Source organism: Arvicanthis niloticus, chromosome 1 (assembly GCF_011762505.2).
Source record: "Arvicanthis niloticus isolate mArvNil1 chromosome 1, mArvNil1.pat.X, whole genome shotgun sequence".
Lineage (NCBI taxonomy): Eukaryota > Metazoa > Chordata > Mammalia > Rodentia > Muridae > Arvicanthis > Arvicanthis niloticus.
Window position 1 is genome coordinate 77,270,527 of NC_047658.1, and position 22,373 is coordinate 77,292,899.

At 45.8% G+C, this 22,373-nt stretch overlaps 1 protein-coding gene across 6 annotated transcripts in view; it reads right to left on the bottom strand.

Moving 5' to 3' along the window:
• Positions 1–22,373, bottom strand: part of Trim66 (tripartite motif containing 66) — a 57,218-nt gene that overhangs the window by 13,082 nt on the left and 21,763 nt on the right. For all 6 annotated transcript variants that reach the window (XM_076940614.1, XM_076940602.1, XM_076940619.1 and 3 more), the window contains exons 5-10: positions 22,160–22,276; positions 21,012–21,126; positions 20,370–20,516; positions 17,003–17,120; positions 14,674–15,584; positions 11,829–11,990 (exon numbers count right to left, since the gene is read on the bottom strand). In XM_076940614.1, the coding sequence (XP_076796729.1) occupies positions 11,829–11,990; positions 14,674–15,584; positions 17,003–17,120; positions 20,370–20,516; positions 21,012–21,126; positions 22,160–22,276 (1,570 nt within the window). The remainder of the gene's footprint in view (positions 1–11,828; positions 11,991–14,673; positions 15,585–17,002; positions 17,121–20,369; positions 20,517–21,011; positions 21,127–22,159; positions 22,277–22,373) is intronic.

The following is a 22,373-nucleotide window of genomic DNA, read 5'->3' on the forward strand; positions in this document are numbered from 1 at the left end:
AGAACAAGCAGCTCTAGACTTTCAAGATCAGTGTCCCAAATCTGTCTTTCTCCCCCTGCCTGAAGTACTCACATTTCCTGAGGGCAGTAAACACCTCAATACACTCTCAGGTTTCAATAGAAAGGTAATAAAGCCTTTTCCTAGTAAAGAAAGAATGTCTTCCTCCCATGAATGTCGTGCCTGTCACCCAGCTCTGTCAGCCAGATGCTAGGAGGGAATATCATAGGGCACCCCTCCTTGCTCCTAAGCTAACACCAGGCCCTGTAATTCAGATATGCCCATTATTCCCCTCTCTACTGACAGTGCCAACCCTTAACCTACTTGCCTGCCTCCCTAGACAACAGGAGTGACCTCCTCAGTGCAGCAGAGACACTTGGAAACACATACCAGGCTGTACCAGGCCTCTTCATTAAACCCTGCAGTGTGTCCCTTAAGATGAATACAGAGATGCTCAGGAGACTCCCAAGACCCAGGTGACCTGTGCCTCATCCTTAGCAGCCACAAGTCAAACAACCCACCCCATGCCATGCTCTGTGATCCAGGCCTTCAGACACAGTCTTTAAGCTCTCGAAATAAGTCAGAGGCCCCTGGCAGCCCTCACCCCCTCCAGAGAGAATGCCTTCTCTGCACAGAACATTTCCCTTGCTTCAGCCCCCTGTCCTCTTGCCAAATAGAGCTCAGCACCACTGCCAGGGTATGGTTGATGTTGTTGTTGTTATAGTAACAAAGGTTATTTCATCCTCAAGTGTAGACCATATCCCCACCCCATGATGCTCCTTTCAGCCTCCCCATCCATTTGTGATATATTGACTAGTTGTTGTTCCCTGTGAAACTAAACCCCACCAAAGCATAGAATTTGGTCTCTTTTGTTTACCCACTTTATTTCTAGACCCTACAGCAGTGTCCCAGTGAATACATGGTGTGATGAGCTAATCAAAATCTCAAAACAATTTCAAGGGACTACTGTTGAGACTAGAAATACTGAGCCGAGTAAACACTGACTTTGTTCCGCCCACAACTGACTCTGCACATCTTCCCTAAAATCAGGGTTGGCTTTGGAGAGCTGAAGTTTAGTGATTCATTTATTATTATTATTATTATTATTATTATTATTATTATTATTATTATTATTTGCAAGATAACTGGCTAAGGGTTTTACACACACTGCCTCAGTTAAGCCTTACAATAGCCATTCAGAGACTATTGTGAAGGATTAAAGACAACATCTATGTAACACCTACTATGTAACATCTACTACTGCGGTCCTAGGAACTTTGGCTGTCCACCATTGCATAGGTGGACATAAATGCAGAGACCTTAGTTGAACATAAATGGGGCTCAGAAAGTCGTCTTCATGTTTTCCATCTTTTTTATTGTATACAGAACTACATTGATTTTTGTGTTGATCTTGTACCCAGATTCCTTACTACTCTCACTTCGGACCCCTTCCCCCCAGCACACATGTTAGGTGGTTTATTGTGCGTGGTACCTTTTCTTTTTTGTGTGTGTTTTTCTAGCTTTTTGCCAATAATTGGCCCCTTCTGGATGAGCTTGTGTCATCCCAGTAACATTCTGACACACAGGAACCCTTCAGCACTTCACCTAAGACACTAAGGGAACTTTCCTTAGGTGTGAGTCCAGACTGCTGACACTCAGAGCCACACTCAGTCAGTTCTTCCCTCTGCATCAACACCTTCATCCTTCCCTCATTCGCCCTCAATTTCCTTTCCTTCCCCTTCCAGTCTCTCATGACCTTCATCTTCCTTTTCTTTGGTGTTATCAGGTTTTTTTTTCTCTTCTCTACCTACCCTGTTCCTTTATTAGTTAACAGGTTTTTTTTTAATTTTTATTTGTTTATTTTATGTATGTGAGTACACTGTAGCTGTCTTCAGACACACCAGAAGAGGGCATCAGATTCCACTACAGATGTTTGTGAGCCATCATGTGGTTGCTGGGAATTGAACTCAGGACCTCTGGAAGAGCAGTCAGTGCTCTTAACCTGTGAGCCATCTCTCCAGCCCCAACAGTTTTTAAAGTATGTTTCCTTATTCTTAATTCTCAGTTTTATAAATAGGTAATTTAGCCAGTTGGTGGTGACTCACACCTGTATCTCTGAGTTCGAAGCCAGCCTGGTCTATAGAGTGGGTTCCAGGACATCCAAGACTACGCAGAGAAACCATGTCTCGAAAAAAAATGATTTAAGTGTTTTTTATTTATCTTTCCATATAAAAGTGTTCTTTTATGTGTGTGTTGCTTGGTAGTTCTATAGTCTTTGGTAAAAACTTTCCAATTCACTAAGTAGTTTACATCTCACCCCCCCCCCCAAAAAAAAGCTACAGAACAAGAATGAAAAGATGCTCCAACCAAAGTGAGTTATTCATGGAACCCAGAAAATGGGACCAAGGCCAGAATCCAGTGGCTTTCTAGTTGGTGACTGAGTGTGGCTGAGTCTTGCAGTGTGTCCACTGCCTTGCCAATCTCTCTCTCTCTCTCTCTCTCTCTCTCTCTCTCTCTCTCTCTCTCTGTCTCTGTCTCTCTCTCTCTCTCTCTCAATCTCTCTCTCTGTGTCTCTCTCTGTCTCTGTCTCTCTAGAATATTCATTTTAGGGTCTTTTTGAGCCTCTCAGTAAGACTAGAGGTAGTCTTGTCCTCTGCTGTGAGGGACCAGTGAGATGCTGCAAAGCAAGCTGTCCCTTAGTGGCCCTGCTTATACACTGCCATAGCTTTCTAATAACATGTACTCCCTTATCTACAGGCAAGAATATCTGGTGATTAATGCATCACACTTTATAACATAGTGCAAACAGATCCTTTCAACTGTATTATTCCTCCCTTTCCCCCATTATGATGTTATATTTAATGTAGTTTTGTTGTTCATTCTATCTACCCATGACAAACACTGAGAATTACGTAAACATGAAGCTGAGGGTGACCTTGAACTTCTGATCCCCCTGCTTTCTCCTCAAGTGTTAAGATTATGTCACATGCCTTTAGGCCCAATTTTATAAGGTAGTAAGGACTGGATTCAGGGATTCATACATGCTCCAGCAAGCTCTTGGTAAGATCCTTGATGCCAATTTAGAATCTATTTAGATCAACTACTTAATCACTTCAGTTGGGCAAAAAAACAAGTCTCAAAGAGCAAACCTTATCAGAGGACATCAACTCCCTTCTCCCGATTTCATACTTCTTGCAGTGACACATGAGTTCATACAATGACAGAGTAAGACAAGGACAGGCAGACCAAACCACATTTTGAAGCCAGTCTGCTGGTGATCTGTTTCTATAACTTATCTCTTTGATCTCTATGAATGGCATCTATAGCCATTCATGAGGCAGCCAGTGCTAGCAGGAATGAAGCTCTCTAGGTCACAAAGCCTGGGAACTTCCGCTGGAGAAGGAACTCAGAAACAGGGCTATGAGCAATCTAACACTGACCCCCATTTCCATAGGCTATAAAAAAAAACAATGGCAGCTGGGAAGATGGCTCAGTAGCTAAGAGCACCACTGGATACTCTTCCAGAGGACCTAGGTTTCAATCCTAGCACTCACACAGCTGTTCACAACTATCTGTAACCCAGTCTCAAGGGATTTCATGCCCTCTTCTGGCCTCCATGGGTACCAGGCATACACATGGTACAAAAACATATATATATATACATATATATGCAAAATACCCATATACTATATATAAAATAAATAACTTCATACATTCACACATACACATATGCACATACATGGCATTTCTGGGACCTATATACCATGTTAATTACTTTTGATACTTTTTTATCTCTGTTGAACATAGTGCCACCAACCACTAAACCAAAATGTATTTATTTCATGTGCAGGAAGCAAGTGGAGAATCAAGAGCTTCATGGCAGTCTGCTGCCTGTGCCACAAGTGGGCAGAGCTAAGCAGGACCATGAGCGCAAGCAAAGCCAGGGAGGAGAGCAGGGCTTCTGAAGAGCATGCCAGGGTTGGAGAAGGGCTTGGGAATACGGCCACACCGGGGCCAGGGCTTCACTCACAGACAGAGTTGCTGCCAGGAAAGAAGAGAACCTGCCCTTTGCAGTATCCAGAGGTCAAGCAAGAAAAAAGCAAAAGTGGATTCCTTCCATAAAGCCTCACAAGAGTATGGCTTACTACTATCTGAACTACTAACAGGAAACTGACACCTCAACTTCATCGCACATAAAACCTTCAGACTTCATAAAGTATGCATTTTTAGGTTTGCCAGTGAAAGTCAACTATATTCTAGTCAGAAAGGAAGAGTCAAAATACCAAGAACCATTTGCTCTGTTACTGAACTCAGGTCTTTAGAGGATGAGGGGAGATCACCCTGAAACTAAGAACCCATTCTTAACCTTTAATTACCATCAGCCCACCAGCTCCTAACCGTCCTCCTCCACAGCCCTGTGTTCAGGACTCTTGCCCTCCTCATTTTTTCAATTCTTCTGTCTGTTGAAACAGGGTCTTGCTATGTAGCTCAGGAAGACCTTGAACTTCCGCTCTTCCTTACTCCACCTTTCAAGTGCTGCCCTACTACACGCGGTTCCATGAGGCAGTAAGATGGAACTCAGGGCACTGTGCACGCTAAGCAAGCAACTGAGCTCCATCCCTCCTTCTTTTTGTCTGCCAACCTCCTTCTTTTTGTCTGCCTGTGTGAGCATGCCACTGTCTTTTCATCTGTCTGTCTTGCCTGAGACCTCCCTGTCTGTCTGTCCTTTCTGACAGTCACCATGCAGTTCTTTACCCAGCCCTTGGCCTGTCTAGTGGTTTTCCTGTAACCTGCTGAGCAACCTCTCCCACTTCACCACCTATATCTCCTGAAGGTCAATGTATTGACATTACTGTTCTATAATGTTTGCCACATGGTATTCTCAAAATTCAGAGAAAGCTTTGTTCTTTCACTCTAACAAGAAGGAAAATTGAGACGCAGTGATTACCCAGATTTCCCAAGTCCATCTAGGCCCAAGAATAGGATTCTTGGTCTAACCTGGGAAATCTGCTGGATGATCTTAATTTTTTGCTGTTGGCTAGAAATACAGTATCCTAGTGAGAAGTAACTGTGAAATAATAAACAGACACATAGTATACATGTCCTGAGTTTATTATGCCTCTGGTTCTTCCAGCAAGATAACATTTCTGCAGATAAAGCAGGAAGATGGCATGGTATGTCTCATCAACTCATCCCAGATATCTGAAACATATGGTTGTTGAACAATAAAATGAATTAGCTTAAGAACATTATTTTGGCTGGGCAGTGGTGGCCCATAACTAAAATCCCAGCACTCAGGAGGCAGAGACAGGCCAATCTCTGAGTGTTGGGCCAGCCTGCTCCACAGAGTGAGTTTCAAGACAGCCAGGGCTACACAGAGAAACCCCGTCTCCAAAACAAAACAAACAAAACAGCCATTATTTTGGGTGGGATGACTTCTAAAACTTTAACTATGACATAGTCTCATGAAGCAGAACAAACGGAGCCAAGCCCATAAATGAACAGCTGAAAATGCTGATGGTGTCAGTCTCTTCAGAGTGGAAGGCTTATCGTGTCCTTTCAGCAACCTCATATGTGGCCTTTCTTCAGGTGAAGCTGCCATCTTCTTTCTTGGGGTTTCCATTATACAAATCCTAACTCCCTACTTCTAATCTCCTCACTGCTTGGATGTAGAAAATGGGCAGCCTCTTAAGCTGATTGTGGTGGTACACTTCTTCAATCCCAGCACTTGGAAGGCAGAGGCAGGAGGATCCCTGAGCCCTGAGTGTGAGCCAGTCTGCTGTACAGAAAGAGAGTTCCATGGCACCCAGGACTACACAGAAAAGCCCCATCTCAAAACTTCACACCCCCATGCTTTCCACCCCACCTCTAGAAAGAAAGAAACAAAGAAAGGAAGGAAGGAAGGAAGGAAGGAAGGAAGGAAGGAAGGAAGGAAGGAAGGAAGAAGCAACCTTAAAGAAAACCATGTTTCTAAACTTGCTTGCTCAAGCATGCTAGCTATATCCTGTGGGGGGGGTTGGTTTATGATGTCATAGATGCTATAATGCCCTGGGTGTGTGCCATCTGTCTCTGTTGTTGCTCCAAAGCTGTTTCTGCTCACTGCTGGTTCCGGTTGTTTCACAGTGGTCAATATCACCAAAGAGCACTGGGCTGACATCCAGTAGGAAAGGACCAATGACTTGGGAGCTTTGCCTTAGACATACACTGAAAGCTCTCCCCTGCCCTCTCGCTGGGGATGCAGATAAGGAGAGGTAATTTTCTATACAGAGGTAAACTGACTATAACTGAATATAATCTCTCAAAATATCTGAGTGCTTTAACAGCTTCAGATAGGCAGGCTGGTTTTTTAACAGTAGGAGATCACAGAACAGACAAACAAGACAGGTAAGGAAACAACTAACCTAGTCTAGTAGCTGGTGTCACATATCCGTTTTTCACATGTTGATTTTTAATACTAGTGTCACTGTCACTGGCAGTGAGCGCTCACCCACCTCAAGAGGCTCCTGTGTTAATGAAAGCTACTTTGATAGGCACTCCTGCTGACCAGAGCCAAATGGGGTCACAGGAGAGAAAAAGGGTTGGAAAGTACCGAGGGTCTTGATGATCTGAGAAAAACAAAGAGGCAAAGAGGATCCTAAAGCCTGAGGTAGGAGGAAGAGGAAAAGCATAAGTGGGATTCGGTAAGTCTGCAATGAAACCTAGCAGGGTAAAAACCTTAGAGGCTCCTGTGAGTCTGCTCAGTACACTGGAGGAGCCCCTCAGCCTATGAGTCAGTAAGTGCTTGTTTCCTTGTGGACCAGGTGATGTGGGCAAGAGTCTTAGGCTTGGCCTGTGAAGGACGTTACTAGAGAACTAGAGAGAGAGCTTCTTAAAGGGACACATTCATGGGTAACAGACAAGTGTTTGGCCTGGCTCCTAAAGAAGAAAGAAGATTGTGGCACAGATCTGCAGGTACCAACCAGTGCCTGGGACATACCCTCAGAAAGCTTCACCAGGTGCATGGAATATTCTGACTACTTTCAGGACCATTTTATATGACTATAAGATCAGTGTTAAGGTGGAATATCCAGGACCTGGTCCACAACAGTGGTTCAGGGAAGTGAAGGCAAGATGTACTTTCTCACATCTGCTACGCTTACAGTATGAGTTTAAGTGAGTCAGTTCTCATCTCTGGGCTAGAATGTCCTCTTCCACAGGCTGATGTAAATCTCATGGAGCCATTAAAAGAGTTGTTAAGAGTAAGGTGTCTGAGGCTGGAAAGACAGTGACAGCTGAAGCGGTGTCAGCAGTTAAGGCTGCTCTTCCAAAGGTCCTGAGTTTAATTCCCAGCAACCACATGGTGGCTCACAACCATCTGTAATGGGATCTGATGCCTTCTTTTGTTGTGTCTGAAGACAGCGACAGTGTACTCATATACATAAAATAAATAAATAAATCTTTAAAAAAAAGTTCAGGTGTCAACATGCTCTGATGTTGTATAGCTGCTTCCCATCTCAGCCGTTAGCCTTTGTTCGTCTGCATATCTCAATAATCTGGCCACAGGAAATACAACCCAGACTCCACTGAAGTCATGAGCAGCATCCCAGTGACCTTAAAGTCCTCTACGGAAGAACTGGGGCTGCACTATCCGCAGCAGAGAGCTCACTTTCGGGCCATGGGAGACTCGGCTGGGCTCTCTGTGGTGCCTATGGCCCCCTGTAAGTTCTGTAAAGATAAGGTCATATGTGGTCTTCATGGGGTGATTAGTTCAGAAGTATGAAAAGGAGCCAATGAAAACGTCTTCCAGATTCGCCGGGATGGTTAGGAGGTTGTGTTGTAGAGTTGAGACCGTGGCACTTTTCAGAGCAGCTGAACTAAGATTAGGAAGCTTAGGCAACAGCCAGTGCTTGGGAATCAGAGTCAAAACATCCTGCTGGGCGCATGGAAGCTACAGGATGGGAGTGCAGGGCTTCTCCTTCTAGAAGACTCGTTCTAGAGCTTTCATGCCTCATCTTCAGCTGCACCATCTTCACTGTGAGGTCATTTAGCAGCAGCAGGTGCGCTGCTCTAATCCAAGTCCTAGTGGCAACAGAGCTGGTGTGGAATGCACACAGGAAGGCCTGGCGCCACAGATTCCTCTGGTCTAGGGCCTTCAGAGAGACATTTCACTTCCCTGGAACCCATGGGCCAACACAAGCTGAGGAGTGGCTGCAGACCGAAACATTTTTACCAAAGGCAACAAAGGCCAAAGGAGGCTGGGTCCTAAGAACTCTCCAGCAAAGCCCCAGGCTCCTTCAAAGACAGAGTCCCGTAAGTAAGAGGCCAAAATGGAGCCCTCTTTCTCCCACTGCAGGGCACAGAGAAGCCACTGAACCCAGTCACTGAGAACAGCTCCAATCAGGAGCCTGTGTTCTGATCCTAACATTGCCCATAGACACTGTGTAACTCTTAGGTGGGTCACTTAATCTCTCTCTGTGTGTCTCAGTTTCCACATCTTTCAAACGGAAATAAGAAAGTGGCTTCCTCATAGTATTGCTAGGATAAGCAAAGACACAAAGTGGAATTATCATGTAAAAAAACTGGTGGAAAACTGTTTTTAAATTCATATAAACAATCATTCAGTAATGAGGTGCTCAAAATATTCGGTATCTTCGAGCTTCATATCTTTTATTCACGCTACCCCAGTTTAAAAGCAATAAAGACCAGGCTGGGCAGTGGTGGCGCACACCTTTAGTCTCAGTGCTCAGGAAGCAGAAGCAGATGGATCTCTGAGTTCAAGGTCAGCCTAGTCTACAAAGTGAGTTCTAGGATAGCCAAGGCTATACAGAAAGACCCTATCTTGAAACAACAAGAAAACACACACACACACACACACACACACACACACACACTAATCTCTTTGAATTAGTATGGTGGCCTCTTTGCCAACACAAAGCTCCCTTTACTGGGAGCCTCAGACATAAAAACACCTTTGACAGTACCAGTACCACCCCCACCTGCCTGCCCCTTGCCCAAACCATAACATGGTCCCAGGCCAGTCATGAGGACCAAGAACAGTTCAGAACAAGATGTTACAGAGCTGACTAACTCCATTGACAACCTGCAGCTACCCAGAATGACTGTGTCCCTTTGTTACTCAGAGAGCCCAGAGTCATTCACACAGGCAACACAGTCTCTGTGCTTGAATGTGGTTCCCTCCCCTCCTCCACGCTATATGTAAGAACACAGCTGCGCACCCCAGCCCGCTCCTGCTCCCATCCCAAATGAGAGCAGTGTTTCCTGCATGGTTTTCCCACCACCTAAGCAGCAGCAAGTCCCTGGCTTCCTGATGAATTCTGGGAACTGATAATGGCTGCTTTGGCTCCTCTTCTAATGTGTTTGCCATGGAGGAGCATCAGCAATTCAAAACAACATCCCTCCTTCCTGCCAGGATGTTCTTTATCCCATGCTCCCATTCCCTGGACCAAGACAGACCAGGGTTTTGAGCCGAAGGACTTTGTCTCACTTCCTGTCATCGATCAGACACTGGATTCAAAGCTCTTGTCATCTGATAGCTCTTGAAATATTGGCTTCCCCTTCCTTCCCACAGCTACTTCATTCAACTTCTCTCCTCAGTACTATTCTGGTCTTTTGTACCTCTGATGTCTAAATGAAGTGACCTTTCAAATATCCCTCCTAGCTGAAAATCCTTCAGTCAATACCCCAGCCCCAACACTGAACCCCAAATCCAAGCATCATAGGCAAGGCCTTCCGACCACTCCCCTTCCCAAGTGCATCTCCTGTTCCTGCTGAGCCAATTCATCTAAAACCCCTGAGAGATCCCTGGCTTTCTCTCAGCTTTGACTGTCCGCAGCGGCCATTTCTTTCTTTCCTCAACAAGTCCAGCTTCTTCACATCTTAGTGTAAAATAAACTTCCAGGTGTCGTCCAGGAGCAGCCTCCTCTCTCTGAGGTACGTGCTCCAGGCAGGTACACCTCAATGACTGCAGTGACCTGCCATCATTTTTACTATTGGTGGTAGTTTGTCTGTCACCAGACAGCAACTCCACAGTAAGGACCACCTTACACACCAGTATGTGCTGCACACCTACAACATTTGAAATTCTAGTGCATATATGTACATCTGTGTGAATGTGTGTAAAATTCATTAACATCAAATGAATAAACAAATGGATGGGTTAGATGGTTACTAACTACTAAGACCTACAAGGGGCCTATTTGTAACACATGTAGAACCATTTTCTTTTTTCTTTTTTTTTTTTTCATTTTATTTTATTTACATTTAAGATGCCATCCCCTTTCCCCATTTACCCTCCCTAGAAAACCCCTGTCCCATGCCCCCCTTTCCTTTTTGCTTTTATACAATTTTTTTTAAATGTTAATCAAAGGATTTATAAGTTTGGTAATGCTCAATCAGAAGGGTAATCCAATACCCAACCTAGATATAAAGACTATCTTTGACTGGTGGAGACCTGTGAACATCTGCCTCCATGCCCCCTCTCTCTTTCTCTCTCTCATCACCTAGCTTCTCCTCTCCTTCATCTTCTCTCCTTACTCCATCTCTTCCTCTCAGTACTCCTTCCCACTTAGCTCCTCCTACATATCACTCTTCCTGTTAAAGTAAAACTTTTCTCTCAAAATACAGTTAGAGCATACTTATTCCTAATTGTACCAGTGAGGTATAAGATAGTTCTAATACCCAGTCCATCATTTTGTTGACTAACCAGAACCTCTGTCATCTCTTCTAACTAAAATGTAGAACCATTTTCAACAAAGTAGGTAAAAGAGGACAGCATAGACAAAGGCCACTAGTATCAGAGGTCTTCCCAGTCTTTGAGAGTCATCAGAAGCTTCCAGTACTTCCTTTTCTAAACTCTCTTCTTGAGCACAGTGCAGCCGACCAATCTAAAGCACAGCACTGAGAAAACCAGGGGTGTACATAGAGTAACTAGCAGAAGTAGGCTGCAAACCAGAGGATGCTAAGGGGCAGATGGGCAAGCCTGGAGTTGTACAGACTAGCCAACAGGGCTTTAGAGCCAGGACTTGGGGGAGAACCAAGAAGAATGAGGGCACTGGCCCCAGGAAGGCAAAAAAAGAAACAGGGCTCTGGGACACAGGTTAGGGTGGAGAACATGGCACAGTGCTAACAACAGTTCAGCTAGGAGGAGGACAGAGTGGAGAGGAAAAGAAGACAGAGAGGGACAGCTCAGGAGTTGTCGAGGGCTGGGTTACTGCCAAGGCCAGTGAATGCTTGCAAATGAGAGGGTGACTAGACAAGAAGCCTCTCATAGCTCATCTTCAAGTGGTCTCCATGTCTGAAGGTTCTCAACTACCTCTGCAAGGACATCTCTGCCGACCACGCACCTAACCAATTTCACTAGTTCTAATTCTAAGGCCAATAACTTTGGGTAGTGGGAAGCCACATAAAATATCTTCCCTCGTTTACATTTCAGAAAGGATAACGGCTGCACCTTGGGTTCTTAAGTAACGCTTAGCTCTTCTGGCAATCACGGGGTATAAGGCTTCAGTTCCCTTAGCTACTTGGTGACGATGCCCACCTCAGGCAGCCATCAGAAAGGCAAAGTCAGATCGTAAAGGACCACACATCATTCTGAGCATAGAATAAATTGACTCCTTCCCCTTCCACTCTAAATGGAGCACAGCAAGCCCATGTGGAAGTGCAAGTGGAGATGGGAAAAGACCTTCCTTGCTGACTTAGGGGGAAAGGCACAAGTCAGGGCTGGGTAGCATCCAGGGATGGAACAGGGACACACCTCCCTGCATCCCATCTCCCTTATCTAGGTGCCTGGTGTCGGAGCTGACAGCAAGTCCCGAGTTAGGCTGTGTTAGTACCTTTCTCAACACGTTTGGAGAAGAGTGCTGGGAGGTGCTGTCCACTGGAGGGACATTGTGAGGAGTTTCTTCCCCAGATGTCTGGGGCAAGGGAGCAGCAGTATTCTTCTCAACAGGTAGAGCTGGCTTTGGGCCCTCAGACGCTGGTGGCTCCTCTGTAACCTAGGAAAGAAATAATAACCTTGGGTGGGTTTCCCCAAAGAGAATACCAGCCTGCCTTATGGGCTATGCCTCTTGTAGCTGTTTACACACCATAAATGGCTTAAATTTCCTCAAAAAGAAAACCAGTCTGGGTTGGAGAAAAGGCACAGTCAGTAAAGTACATGAAATACAAGCAGAAGACATGAGTTTGGATCCCAGAACCCACATAAAACTTGGGGATGAACCCCAGAGCTGAGATATGGGCAGAGAAAGGCTCATAGGTCAGTCAGCTTAGCCAATCTGTGGTGGTGCATGCCTTTACTTCCTGCAGAGGCAGGCAGATCTCTGAGTTTCAGGCCAGCCTGGTCTACCAAGTAAGTTCCAGGACAGCCAGGGCTACACAAAGAAACCCTTTCTCTGGAGGTGTGGGAGAGTGTATATGTGTGTGTGTGTGTGTGTGTGTGTGTGTGTGTGTGTATGTGTGTTTGTGTGTGTGTGTATGTGTGTGTGTGTGTGTGTGTGAGAGAGAGAGAGAGAGAGAGAGAGAGAGAGAGAGAGAGAGAGAGAGAGAGAGAGAGAGAGAGATTATCTCAAAAGCCAAAAACTAAAGCAGAAGGCTGGAGAGATGGCTCAGCAGTTAAGAGCACTGACTGCTCTTCCAGAGGTACTAAGTTCAATTCCCAGCAACCATATGATGGCTCACAACCTGTAATGGGATCTGATGCCCTCTTCTGGTGTGCCTGAAGACAGTGGCAATGTAAATAAATCTTTTTTTAAAAACTAAAAAAACAAAAGCAGAGAGTCAACCTCTGGCCTATATGAACATATGCAGAAACACATGTGCACCTTCATGTACACACCCCCAGACATACACACACACACACACACACACACACACACACACACATCTTATCTAAACTCTTACCAAAACTGTATCCTAATACCATAGTCTTAGACTAGAACCCAACCAAGAATTTTGAGCTAGTTCTGTGATATATGCTTTAAAATTACATGTGCTTTTTGTTTGGTTGGCTGGTGTTGGTTAGCTGGTTGGTTAGTTTGGTTTGGATCTGGGTTTATTTCATTATTGTCAATCATTACAGTGCTAGGATTCAAGCCCAGAGTCTTGTGCATGATAGCAAGCACCCCACAGTCTACCACTGAGAAGCCGTCAAGTCTGTCACACAGTTTGTACTTATAGTGAGCCTGTGGCCCTCTGACTCTGACATTCTTCTCGGCCATCACAGGGATTATTTTACATCTCTTCAGAGGAACCAGGCCCCAGGTTGACAACTGAGACATCCATGAAGCATGAATGTGAAGCTTTGTGTCTTATAATAAAACGAAAGTCTCTGGAACCTCTCTGAAGATGTGTAAGCATAGAGTTAAAGGAGATAGCACTGGGAAATGTGGCAAGGGATGGGGAAACAGGCTGCGTCAGGATATCTAGGAAAAAATCAGTAACTAAGAATTAAGATGTGGAATGGTAAACATCCCAAAGCTAAAAACCATGCTCGATCATCTTCAGTGACAAAACAGGATCAGCGTTCAATACACCAACATTCCCTAAGGAGACATTAGAGCCTCTTCTGTGGCATTGAAGACAAATCAGCAGACCCAGACCCCAGGCTTAGTGCCTCTTCTCAACACTGTATGATCTCTAGGCAAACTGCTGGCCCTCGCCAACCCCACTCTGCATCTACAAACTACAGGTGGCACCACCTACAAGCACACAGCTGTTGATGTGATATTCTGCATGTGTACAAAAGACATATCTAGCTTTGCAGATATGAAATAAAGTCTAAACTGTCCTTGGAATGTTGTGAAAGTGCCACCCACTGAGGTCTAATGCCACCCTTGAGCTCTCGCTTCCCCGCTAGCCATGCCTAAGTTCCCAGCAAGGGAGTTTTAAAAGCTGCACAGACACAGGAGAGATCGCTGCCCTTTATCCTGGCTCTGGCAGGGGTCCAGCACCACTCTGACAGCACCATCTGTTGGGCTTGAGTGACATTGGTACTCTCCATGTATACATGGGAATCTGAGTTCAAGTCTTTGGAACCCACATAAAAAGAAGTCAAGAAAGGTCAGTGGGTGCTGATACTCCCAGTGCTGGGGATGTGGAGACAGATGGATCCCTTGGGCTTGGGGCCAGCCAGTTGGCAAGCTCCAGGTTCTGTAAGACTGCTATAATAATAATAATAATAATAATAATAATAATAATAATAATAATAATAATTGTAGTAGTAATCGTAATAGTAATAATAGGCAAAAAGCAATAGAGGAAGGTGATGAGTGATATTAAACCCTAGCTTTACATAAACTGGCTCATTCTGCTCTCTCTCTCCTCTCTCTCACCTTTCTCTCCCCGCCACTCCCTCTCCTCCCCCTTTCTCCTCCTCACCTTTCTCCTTTCTCCCCTTCTCTTTTTTTCTCTCTCTTTCTCTCCCACAAGTATCTTTTTGTTTTCAAAGGTACTATCTATGGACGAAATCCCCAATGTCATCCCAGGGAATAGGGTTAAGCCAGGCCACTGTAAAGAATACTGAGCCCGGACCTCTATAAAGAACATGCACTATGTCTGCCAAAGCTTTGCTGAGCAGAGAGTCAGGGTAGCCTTCAGATGTGACAGCTAAACTAAAGACCACTCTTTGATGAAGGAACCTGGATGCTGTATGCCATGGGAAGTCCCGGGATGACAGCTCACCTGCAGGGTATCCTCCTGGCTCTGGGACTGCACAGGTGCTGGCTGCCTCACGATGTAGTTGATCTGCCCCACAATGGTTTGTTGAAGATGCTGAGGAGACTTGGTCTGACTCAACTGCAGGCTAGGCTGCTGGGCCTGCAGGAGAAGTTCCAAGTCCTTCTGCATCTCCTCCAGCTCAAACTTGTGGTGCATAATGTCCACATTCTGGGAACAGGCAGGCCCAGGAGGGCTCTCGTGCTGACTGGAAGCCAGGTGCTGGGATGGAGGCAAGGGTGGAGGTGCATGCTGGGGGGGTGGAGGAGGTGGGGGTGGTGGGGGTGGTGGCTGCTGCTGTGGCTGCTGCTGAAAGTGGCTGAGCTTTAGCTTCTGATGGTGGCCCAGCTGAACTTGGATGGAAGGTGTCTGTATGGTGGGCTGGGCATGAGCTCCTGGCTGCACATCTTGCGGAGGGACGATGCACACAGGCTGGGAAACCAGCTGCTGTCCTGGCCGCTGGGATGGACTCTCCTGTTCTGCGGGAGGTTGTGGTTCCAACCAGGGCTGCAGCAGTTTTGGTGGATGAGGACTACAGGCCAGCTCTTTCTCCCTGGGCAGCAGGGTGGAACACTGCAGCGGCCCCAGCTGGTGGGGTACCATTTCAGAAGGCTGGCAGAAACTGTGAGCTGGGTGGATGCTGGGTGGGGGGATCTGGCCTTTGAGGGAAGGCGAGACTGGGGAGCAGTGGGAGCAGCAGACAGAGGAGGAGCACAGTGCTGGAGACTGGAACTTGTGTGAGGGGTGGCTGAGTGCCTCCTGCTGAGCCATGGGAGCCTGGTGGCTCTGATAAAAGGATGACTGCCCCTGTAAACTCCCATAAGAGGCAGCCGCAGCATCTGCCCGGGTCAGCTGTCCACCTTCAGTGGTTATGCAGCCTGGAGGTTGAGAATAGAGATTTCCAAAGGTAAGAGCCAACTGCTTCCCTTTGCTATCTTCTATTCCCCCTGGTCTCCGAGAATCCACGTCAACAAGTGACAGGGACACTTGCAGGAGCCTGCTTTAGGGGAGCACAGGTATTTGAGGAATTGGGTCAGCTTTTACTAGATGATCATCCTTTCTACTCCACTGGGAAATCCACTTCCTCTTTAGTCTAAGAGCCCAATGGAGACTCACTAAAAGAATCCATGTGGGGTTGGAAGTATTTTGGAAAACAGCAAAGGGTATACAGAGAGCCTCTAGGCACACATCTGGGGAAATATTGGGCAGTGTAATACGAGATCCCATGCCAGGTTGGTGGCAGACACCAGCACTGCCCTTGGGGTTTCTGAGCTTGTGTGAGAACATCAAATCTAGTGTTCTCTCTGTCTACCACCCCTTCATCCCATTGTTTTGATGATGCTTGCTGAGAAAAAGACAGAGGATCTGTCTGATTTACCTTTGGTCCTTTAGTGCTCAGCCTCGCCTAGGGCAACTGCCGAATTAAATCAAATGGAAGAGGGCAACAAAAAATTAAATCGGGCTGGGAATACAGTTCACTTGGTGGAGTGCTGGCCCAGCATATGCAAAGACCTGGGTTCGATCCCCAGAGCCATAAACTGGGTATGGTGGTGCACACCTGTAACCCTGGCACTTGAGAGAGGAGGTGGAGCCAAGAGGGCTAGAAGTTCAATGCCACCCCCAGTCAGCCTAAGCTATGTGAGACCTGTCCAGACAAACAAACAAGAACAAATCAAGTAGCATTGATTTGCCAAAAATAGTAATAAGATTAAGAGCCTCAAATCAAAGTGGCGGTTGGTGGTTAGTTTAAGAAGCCATTAGGCTGTCAACACAGGCATGTCTTCATATTCTCTACACTCTGCCTGGAGACTGATTGGCAGAAATTGCCACAGAGAAGAAAAATGCACAAGGCCATTAATCTTCTGTTTGCACTTCAACCCCAAAGGAGGAGTGTGTAGCTTGTACCACACACATATGCCCCGTGTCAGCACAGAGACATGTTAACCTGAACATGTCATACAGCATTCAGGAAAAGGAGCATCACTGTCTTGTCACACACACACCCACCCCACTCCACCCCCCACAATAAAACTACCAATATAAAAGGAGCAACACTTATACAGAACAAGAAGCTAAGGTTTCAGGTGGTGTCTCAGAGTCCCATGCTGCCATGATTTACCTCCTGCTCCCCCACTCCCCCACCCCCCCACACACACACATACACACTTCTACTGAAGAAAAGGCTTGAGTGACTCCGTGATCAATGGCAGTCTGAGAGCACTTTCTCTTAGGCATGTGCTGACCCACCTAGAAACCACAGCAGATTGCCTACGACAGGCCAAAGACCACAGCTCACCAAGGGAAGCCAGCTGCTTGGTCCAGAAGTTGGGCTCCCAGGTGAATCTGATACTCCAAGGAGAGCCAGGATCTGTGTTACAACTCGTCTCCAGCAACCGCTGCATCTGAAACACAATCTGGCAACAGAGCCAAGGTCACTGATTTAGACGTCTGTGGCTGCATGACAAGTCCTACTTTCTCCCGCTTTGGACAAGTTAAAGGGCCCCAGGTCATGTCCCTCTGGCTTCTAGTCATCGTCCATAGTCTCAGTTCCTTGTTCCCAAGGCCTTCCAGTCTTCCCAGACAGTGCTCTCTTCCCAAAGCTCTGGAACCCCTATACTCGTATCTCAAGTGATTAATAACTGCCAGGTAGTTCCATTCATCCCACCGTCACCTACTCTCCGAGCTGGCCATTGCTCTGCTTCTGCCAGTGTGTAAACATTCTTTCATCCCACCCGGCTGCCGTCCTCCTCTGCCATGGCTCTCACCTACTGGCCTTCAGTACTCTCCCATTACTCAGGGCATTGGCAAGTGTCCAGTGACACCCTGCCGCCATCTGCTTCTAAATAAGGCCTAATCTTGACCTCTTAAGACTTTAATTTTTCTTTTAAAAGTTTCTCTTCTTTTTGAGACAGAGTCTCACATGTTCCAGGACTTCTTCAAGTCTTTTACGTATCCAAGGACCATCTTGAACTTCTCATCTCATGCATGTGCCACCACATCTGGTTTGTGGAGTGCTAGGATCAAACCTAGAGCTTTGTACATTCTAGGCAAATCCTCTACAATTAGCTCCAATCACCGGTTCCTATTCTTGATTTCTTTTGTCTGTTTCTGAGATTATATTCTAATTACAAAATTTCTCCCTTTCCTCCCTCCAAATCCTTGCATATACCCCTCCCTGCTCTCCTTAGAATTTACAGCTTCTTTTTTGTTTTTTTTGTTTTTTTTTTTTTTTTTGTTTTTTTTTTTGTTTTTTTTTTTTTTGAGACAGGGTTTCTCTGTATAGCCTTGGCTGTCCTGGAACTCACTCTATAGACCAGGCTGGCCTTGAACTCACAGAGATCAACCTGCCTCTGCCTCCTAAGTGTGCTGTGTTAAAGCCATGTACCACCACCACTCACCATAGCTTCTTTTTTCATCATTGCTATTGCATGCATATATGTGTGTGTGTGTGTGTATGTGTGTGTATGTGTGTGTATGTGTGTGTATGTTTATATATATATATACATACATATATATATGTATATACAGATATATTCTACCTGTTGAGTCCATATAAAGTTACTTGTATCATTCTTGATTTCTCTAATGTCAATCAACCAATCAACTTCCATCTGTTTCAGCTCAGTTACTATACTACACAGACCCCATTCATCACCTGGACTCGTTCTCCCTATGAGGCAATAAACTCCTACAAGCTACTTCCTGATTCTAAGGCACTCTATTCCCTTGAGACATGCTCTTCAATCTTGCTGAACTCTTCGAGTGCCACTCCTACAGGCCACCATCTTCCCAGTTTCCCATTATCTTCAGGTCCCATATCGATAGTGCCCTAAGTCTCTCCCCACTACCAATGCTAACCTCAGGTCAATCCAGGCATCCTGAAGCCTGTGATCTAAGGCCATGTAAGTGAACATTAGTTTCAGGGGCTCCCCTGGAGGGTTCCCTCAGACTCCTTCTTGGGCACTTCCTTCATCAGCTTCCTCTTCCATGCTAGGTCATTCACGCCATTTCACCCAATCTCTAACCTTCTTATTATCTACCACCTTATAGCTCATGGAGGAAATAAAGAGATCACAAAAAGCGAGTGCTCCAGGAACTAAGGGTATAGCTCAGTTAGTAGTTTGCCTAGCATACAGGAAACCCTAGGTCCAATACCCAGCACCACATAAACCCAGCATGGTGGTACATGCCCATAATCCGATTCAGGAGAATCAAAAGTCCAAGTCATCCTGAGCTACAAAGTGAGTTTGAAGCCTGCCTGGACCCTGTCTCAGAAAAGACAAAATCCAAACTCAAAACACAGATTCCTCCTCTTTGTACACTGAACTATGTGCACTGCCTTGTCTTTTCCCAGAATGCACTCCACCCACCTCTCTACTTTACTGTCAACCTCTCTCCCATATAGAAGTGCAAAAGTTCACCAAGTTTACAAAAAGAAAAGAGTTTCCCCCAGCTTTGCATCCTTCCCAGGTTGTCTCCTTCCCCTTCCTTCTCGGCCCTCACCTCCCATGTGCAAGCTCCTCGTCTGACTCCTGAGTCTACTTTGCTGGAACTTCCCTATAAGATCGCCAGGTAGGGTTGGAGAGATGGCTCATTGGTTAGGAGCATCGAATGACCTTTCCAAAGACCGGGGTTTAATTCCCAGCACCCACAATGGCAGCTCACAACTGTCTGTAACTCCAAGATCTGACACCCTCACACAGATATACATACAGGCAAAACACTAATGCACATTAAAAAAAAAAAATCACCAGGGACCTTGGGACTGCAGCGTTTGGGCAGCTCATCCCTGTCCATCCTGTCTCACTTCTGTAGTATGGCCGACTTCAGTCAGAACTCTTCTGGCATCTGAGCACTGTGCTTCCTTGCCTGCCCTCTACACTCTAGCTATATTCCTCAGGTTTCTCCTGTCTGTAGGAATAATGACACTCTCTAGTTTCAGATTTTCTCTCCTCCTCTCCTCCATGATGCTGCCATGGTGACTGTCTCAGTAACTGCCACAACATCCTAATCTCCAGTCCCGACCTCCTTTTGACTTTCAGACATATCCATCAGACCAGCTCTTTCCACATCCCTTTTCAGATACTGTCCAAGCACTTTAGACTCAATGCAACCCAACCCCCTCTCAAATTTCATCCTCCTGTAGCCTGGAGTGCAGCACTCAGGGAAAAGAGACAGGAGTTTAAGGACTGCTCCAGCTACCTAGCAAGACCCTGTCAAAAAAAAAAAAAAAAAAACATAAACACCTCCTTCTTCTCCAGGGCATCACTATCCTCCCAAGCCCAAGACAAAATCTTCTCCAACGCCTGCTTTTCTCCTGTTCCTCAACTTAGACCTAACAAACTTCTGTGAGATCTCTCCATACAGCCTAAGGACAACATCTGAATCCATGAGAACCACAGAATAACCCTTCCTTGCTGGGTTATCTGAAAGAAAGCGAGACCATTTCTGCAGCTGGGTCCCTTGTGCTATGGAACTTAGTAGAAAATGACATTGTCTTACTAACCCCAAATGATGACTATGTATGACAGATTGCTGGACCTGCTACCATACTCCTCTTTCCTCCCAAAAGCATACATTTCCAAGGATGGCCCCTCCCCTTGTGATGCAAGCACTATTCTGTTCTGCTTTCAGACAAGTTGGAGGGACAGGGTTCCCCTTACCAGCTCTTTGCTGAAAAGGAAAGGGACACTGGTTTTGCTGCAGACGGCCCAATTGATGAAATTCTGCACGTGCTCAAACTGACGGTTGAGAACCATGATGCTCTGTAGCTGCTGCTCCAGCTTCCGCTTTCTCTCATTAGTAATGCCCTGGTGCACAGAGAAAAGACAGAGTGCCTGTGTTGTTCATGGACCTGTTTGGGAAGCCTAGTGGCCACTGTGTATCAGTATGAACACTGATGGCATCAGACAAGAGAACTTCTGAAAACAGCCTGGAGCTGTTTGCTGATAGAGAAAGAGAAAAGAGATGGTGAGAGACTTTTACAAACAAATGTGGAACGGTGATGAATAGAAAAATATGAATGAATGAATGAATGAATGAATGTCTACATCTCTTGCATACAGCCTTCTAAAAAAGGAGAATTAATCTCTTGTTTTAAGACTTCAAACTGGCATAGTTAAGATGGCAGCTACCTGAGAAACTTTGCATCGGTAAGAAGCTGAACTGGTTTTCCAACCTTAGCAAGACACTCTCCCAAAATTAGACCAGAAAGTTGAAAATACAGTGTGCATCACAGTGTCTACAAAGACCGCATTTCTGCATGCTAGCCCTGGCTTCTGACCTACCCAGGTGCATACACATACCTCGAGCTCCTCTATGAGGCCATTGGCTTGCTTGTTCAGCTCATTCATGAGGACCATCTTGGCCATTTTGATCTGGTTTTCCACCTTCCTGTGCTGATGCTTCACTTCAAAAATCCTGTAAACACGATGGGACAGAACACATGGATCCCATTCCTGCTTGCTGAGAGACACCAAACATTGGGATACCTTGAGATCATGGCCAAGCAGGCACCAAAGAAAAGGAGACCTTTCCTCATCCCTATTTGGTGTCCCTCCCAGCCCCCTTGATCTAACTGGGCTTCCTCTGGGTAAAACTAAAGTCCACAGTCAGGCCCACCCAGTAGCTCACCAGGTAGCACAGTGTTGTGGGACATGTGTGTGATTTCATATGACAGATTGTCCAAAAGTAAGATGATCCAAGAAGTGGGAGAGAAAGAGAGCCCAAGAGTGGGGTACAGAGACCAGTGGCCTCTGAGAACTGAGGATAGTGGGGAGCTGAGGGCAGTGGTCAATAACATATTTGGTGTTTCTTTTAGGGGTGATGAAAATGTTCAATTTCACAGTTCTGTGAAGTGCTAAAACCAATAGATTGTACATCTTTAAGGGCTTCATTTATTATCTCATTAAAAATATTTAAAATATAAAGATTATAGGCAGTCCTAGCTTCAAAACTGATTAGCTATGTTAGCTCAGGTAAGTCACCTAACTCTCTGAGCCTCTGTCTCCTCTTTGGTAAAATGAAGAGAAGCCTTGACTGAAAGACTAACCCAACCAAATAATATATGTTTCCCAACCCAGTGGTTCCCCATTCCTACTCTTCCTATTACCAGTGATAGCATACAGTGAGAGTACGCACTTATGTATTACATGGGAAACAAGAACGGACAGATCATAACTAACTTGTTACTATCCCACAACACGTAGCATTTCCTTCTCCAGGGTCTACAAATGGGTTCTCAGGTACCCATTTCAAGCTGATTCATAAAACACAGAACTTTGGCCCGTACTCACTCTGATCATCCTGAGCTAGGCTGGCCCCAGTCACTCACTGATCTCTCTCAGACACCTCACTGGCATGGGGACCGCTAAGTAAAGGGATACATGTGCTTATCTCCCAGAGATGAAAGAGCAAATCATTTTCAGGACTAGCAAGATCTAGCCTAGGCTACCTGTCCTCAATTTGCTTCGCAGATGTCTGTAGGCCGGATTTCTTATGTGCCACCTGAGTAGTCACACTTTCCAGAAGCATCCTCTGGTTTTGTAGAACTTCTTCAACGTGTCTGCATCTAAGAGAAGAGACAAAGCAAGAGCTGAGGAGGGACGGGCTCCTCCCCTAGGCATCCAGCACACGGGAATCCCATGCTGCACTCTCAGCCTCAGAGG